The sequence below is a fragment of the Seriola lalandi genome, unplaced genomic scaffold, assembly GCF_002814215.2.
Source record: "Seriola lalandi dorsalis isolate HSWRI2012SDOR001 ecotype SW California unplaced genomic scaffold, Sedor1 jcf7180002055009, whole genome shotgun sequence".
Lineage (NCBI taxonomy): Eukaryota > Metazoa > Chordata > Actinopteri > Carangiformes > Carangidae > Seriola > Seriola lalandi.
Window position 1 is genome coordinate 106,072 of NW_019525552.1, and position 868 is coordinate 106,939.

The window sequence follows — 868 nt, forward strand, 5'->3', positions numbered from 1 at the left end:
ATTACACAACACTGAAACAGTGGAGAGAGAGCTGTGGAAGATGTGAAGTCTCTACCTTGATGAGTTGTTGTTCCGTTTCCATTTGGTACAACTGAATATGAAATTAGACAAAAACAGAAACAACAAAGGAGAAAATGTGTAAAGTTTGTAAAATTCAAATCCATCAAATTAACAAACCTGTTTTCTCTCCTGAGGACTGAGGTATGAAGGTAAACAGCAGCCGTTTCTTTCTGTTTCTATCTGTCACTTCACACTTGAATGACTCCTGATACTTTGACTTGTGATGAAGATGAAAAGTGTTAAATGACACACGGGCTGAGCAGGTACCAGGTGTTGACACTATGTTGATGGCATCATCCTTAATACCCTCATACAGCCACTGTGGGTATCCACAGCTTCCATATGCCGACACTGAGCAGAACAAGACGACCATATCACCGTCCTCATGTTCAGTCACTGGTGAAGACGGAGACATTGAGAGAGAAAGACAACAAGAGAGAAATGAACTTCATCACTGTAATAATCATCATGATTGTAAAGTTTCAGAGTTTTAAAACAGACAGTTTGATGTAAATACTCACTGGTAACAACAGACAGATCAACCACAGAGTCTGAACCTTGTTGTTGTCTTGACTTGTCAAACTGTCTGCAGCCGTAACGACCAGCATCTTCACGTGTGACGTTCTTTAGAACCAGAGAACAGTTCTCTGTCAGACTCAGTCTGGCTGATTTACTCTTGGCGTTCTCACCAATCTTCCCCAGAACAACCAGCTCTACTGATGCAGAAGTTGAACTGAAGGTCCAGGTCGTAGCGTCACATTTATCCTGATCATGTCTGACATTTTTACAAGGCAGAGCAGCTTCATCT

At 41.6% G+C, this 868-nt stretch overlaps 1 protein-coding gene across 1 annotated transcript in view; it reads right to left on the reverse strand.

Moving 5' to 3' along the window:
• The window catches only part of LOC111647840 (uncharacterized), a 31,026-nt gene that overhangs the window by 26,953 nt on the left and 3,205 nt on the right, over positions 1-868 (reverse strand). The window contains exons 2-3 of the mRNA XM_087171558.1: positions 582-793; positions 328-456 (exon numbers count right to left, since the gene is read on the reverse strand). Of these exons, the coding sequence (XP_087027684.1) occupies positions 328-456; positions 582-793 (341 nt within the window). The remainder of the gene's footprint in view (positions 1-327; positions 457-581; positions 794-868) is intronic.